This window comes from Acyrthosiphon pisum, chromosome X, assembly GCF_005508785.2.
Source record: "Acyrthosiphon pisum isolate AL4f chromosome X, pea_aphid_22Mar2018_4r6ur, whole genome shotgun sequence".
Taxonomy (NCBI): domain Eukaryota; kingdom Metazoa; phylum Arthropoda; class Insecta; order Hemiptera; family Aphididae; genus Acyrthosiphon; species Acyrthosiphon pisum.
Genome location: NC_042493.1, coordinates 119877639 through 119881735, shown reverse-complemented (window position 1 = coordinate 119881735; position 4097 = coordinate 119877639). Strand labels below are relative to the sequence as shown.

Here is a 4097-nt window from a genome sequence, read left to right as displayed (position 1 = left end):
CCCTGGATACGCCACTGGTGTAGTGACTCTGAAAACTGTGTTTTGATACGATCGAATTCAAACAATAATAATAATATGCTCAACGTTGGCGCTTACAACTCGAACACTTATATTATGTCCATTATTTTTACAGTTTGACACGTAACCTAGGTAGAAAGGCATATTTTATATAAAAATAATGCACGAGTGAAACGTCAATTACGTCGTTTTTATTATTAAATAATCTTGGCAGATGCAGTTTTTGAGCTACCGCTCTATAACGGGTACATCGAGATGATTTATTTATTACGATTTTTTAGAACTAATAAACGAGACACCGTTGTCGGCCAGAGTCCACGGAGTTCCCGTCAGAGGCGTCAACAAGAGGTTCATCTGTGGGGCCATTTGGTTGAATAATAACTATTTGACAAGCTTGCAGGGCTTGAGCAAATCTGTCGAAGAGCTGCTCGAATTGCCGGCGTATTTGATTTGGATTGACATTTCTTATAATGAGTTTAAAAACATTGGACAGGTAAATAAAACTGCAACTGAGCGCATTATAATTGTTTGATAAAATTAAAGGCCAGCAGGAACAATAATATTATGATTAGGTACTGTTCTTATATTATTAAAAAGTAATCCCGTTTTTATCTTCGACGTCTTATTGAAACATTCACGTGCTTAAATCATTTTTTTTTTTCCATATATTTTATCCAACACGTCTACACGTTTTTCCGGTGTGAGTATATCTACATCATATTATCTACTATATGTATATCAAAATGTCCATTTTAAGCATCCATTTTAGGTCGAGAATCACGAAAACCTAGAAAAATTCTCGATTTTCACGTTATTATGTTAGTAAAAATACGCAAACATTAAAATAATAATATATACTTATGAGTCCCCCACAAACCATTTTCAGTGGAACCCATCACATTCCCAAAGAATAAATAAAAAAAATAAAAAACACTTAATGAACTTTGTAATTTTCTAGGGCCGTTACACATAATATGGTAAACCTATCTTATTAAGCAGCATATACCACCTACCCATTTAGTATAATATACTTATTGTTCCTTCACAGCCCATTGTTACAGGAATATTTTAAAAGTTCAATGTTCCGCTCGAACACTTATTTTTTAACGTGTAACACAAAACCATAGTATTTTTTGACAAAATTACTATTTAAACGATGTGTGCTCTTTTATTACTCGAAATAAATATTTCGGGTTTATGAAAAGATTTTAATAAAAATCAAAAGTTTACGCGAGGCGTTTTTCAAATATTTCCACAACATGACTTGTGATGATCTAATAATAATACTTTTACAGTAAATATTATTTTGTGAGTGACAAATTAACGGTTCAAAGACAGCGTGTAATCACTTTATCCACTTGTGAACAAACATTTCACTTTTGAAAATAATACTACGTTCCTGTTTTACACGGTAAAAATGTGTATTTCAGGGAACCGAGGCGTAGTCATTGTTATGAAATGGGGGGGGGGGGGGGGTAAACGTAAATAAAACCAAGATTTTTACAGTTTTTGTATAAACGCTTAAACACCCAACTCCCTGGCTACGCCACTGTGATAGCGGAACATTCCCGCTTGAACTTTTAAACTTTAACATCTCCCCGTAAAAATGGGCTGTAGAAACAATATCAATATATACTACTTAGTACTTACCAATATTATGATTTTATGTACACATTGTGAACGGTTCTGTTTTAAATATCGAACGAAAATTACCTTACACAATACAATATTATAAGGGTACACCTATTTGAGTTGGATGCGACATTATAAGGATTGCAGTTCTGTTGGCTGTTGTAGGTCGAATTGGCGTCCTGTCGTCTTGATTAAAAATGAACATGACCTATATTTTATCCGTGCTTGTTCTTTTTAAACCTACTCTTATATTCTGAGCGGATTGATGGATGTAATGATTTTACAATGATGTGTGTGTGTGTGTGTGTGTGTGTGTGTGTTTTTTTTAAGCCCACTTTGTTTTGTAAATAATCATTTCAGACATAAAAAACGCGATCAATTTTAAATCAAAGTAAACCATAAGTATTGGTTTCAATTAGCTATTCTGCATTCAAAAATGTAACGTTTTACGATTTTTTTTTTATCTACGTTATTATAAAAGGAAATTAAGTGCTGTTTTCTTATCATTATTGTAGTCATTAATGTATTTTGGTGAACTGATTTTGGAAAATGTTCAACTCCACAAGTTTAGGTTGTAAATTTTTTTTTAATCTCAGTCTATTATTTCAGCATAATTTATTATAAGTATACGGATAATATTATTATTCAAATCACTAGCTATTATAGTAAAAATACTGACATCTGTAAAAATTTACAATTTCTTTGTGTTAGCGTAGGAAGGTACCTACCACCTAGGTAGAAGTAACAAAAATCTGTCAAGACAAATTTGTCATCGATCAGATAGCTTCATCGTCCTACTTAGCCACTTAGCTAATTGGCCGCGATAGGTTAATCTACTAAGATGCTTATTCAGTTTATTTATGTATGGCCAATTTTGATTTATTAATTATCAGAGAATATTATAATATATAAGTTTATACGACTCCAATTTCTATTGAAATTATTATTAAATTTATTTTTCAGGAATTTCTTCACTTTAAAAATTTGAGGATACTGTACATGCACGGAAACCATATAAATGACATTTTGGACATTGTAAAACTAAAATCACTTTTAAAACTACGAACATTAACTCTACACGGAAATCCGATATCCCGGCTAGTTAATTATCGTTCTCTTGTATTGTTTTACCTTCCGCAGATTAAAAGTTTAGACTTTTCATTAATCACTCGTCAGGAGAGAAGTGTTACTTCACCAATAGCCTGTAGCACAGTGAACAAAATTAATTAGGGACGATAATATTACAAATAAAACATTATTTAACCATAAATAAATAAATAATTTTTTATTTATTTCCATTATGATAATTCCTGTTTTATTTGCCATAATATATTATCTGTTAATTTATTATTGTCATCTGTGTAGATTATCGATGAAACAACAATTCTATCTTGACTAGCGATTAACAAACAATGTTTACTTTTAAACTGTGGAAGATAAAAAAATGTAATACAACGATAAATTAATTAGCCACGATAATGGATTTCCGTGTAGAGTTAATGTTTGTAATTTTAAAAGTGATATTCGTTTCAAAATTTCCGAATTGTCATTTACTTTATTTCCGAGCATGTACAAAACAATACATCTTTTTTTCTGGAGAAAAATCAACGGCAAATTTAAGCTTTTAATTAATGGAAGATAAAACAAATACAAGAGAAGTGTAACAACAATGCATCCATAACGATGTTCAAAAAAATATCAAATGAATTGTATAATATTGTACATTAGGTGTATATTAATTTGCAAAATGTATTTTTACATCCAAATACAACAATAGTATTATAATAGTTATTGTACAATGTATTATTTTTGTAGTTCCGTAGACGTGTAAAAACTAATTGAAAAACAACTTAGGTATTTTCGAGAACATAATATAATAGACGATGTAAGTTTATTTTATCAACAAGGAGCATTTTTATTTGAAAATATCTTTTTGAACACCTAACCACACCTACACCAATACTATGAGTTGTCTGTAACAGCAATTTCTTCAGAACGATGTTAAAAAAAATATTAAATTGGATATAAATTGAGTAATATTGTACAACAAGTACATTTTATTTGAGTACCTACTTAAATACATATATTATTTATTGAAAATAATGTTGTTTAATTCCATTTAAGGATCTGCATTTATTAAATTTACAAATATATTCATTTTAATCAGCAAAGGTACTTAGGTACTGTGAATTGTGTAATAATATTTCATTATAATATGCCTACATACCTACAGTTTACCGTTTATTATGGAAATCACGTTAGCTGCGCCCAACTACTAAGCGGCAGCATCCGAGTTCCGTCCCAATTATAAAAATTGAATTTTTAGATATACTAGTTCCGTCCAGGGTTTTTTTGACGGATATACCAATTCCGTCCCGTGTCAAATCGAATTTAACAATATCACATTACCTATTTAAAAATAAAGATAATATGATATCAGTTATCGC

The 4097-nt window shown here is 30.4% G+C and overlaps 1 protein-coding gene across 1 annotated transcript in view; it reads left to right on the top strand.

Annotated features, from left to right (window-relative positions):
* LOC100575374 (leucine-rich repeat-containing protein 51-like) overlaps nucleotides 1-3530 on the top strand; it is a 4204-nt gene extending 674 nt beyond the window's left edge. Inside the window, exons 2-3 of the mRNA XM_003244390.4 lie at nucleotides 300-511; nucleotides 2614-3530. Of these exons, the coding sequence (XP_003244438.1) occupies nucleotides 300-511; nucleotides 2614-2880 (479 nt within the window). The 3' untranslated portion in view covers nucleotides 2881-3530. The remainder of the gene's footprint in view (nucleotides 1-299; nucleotides 512-2613) is intronic.
* The last annotated feature ends 567 nt before the right edge of the window (nucleotides 3531-4097 follow it).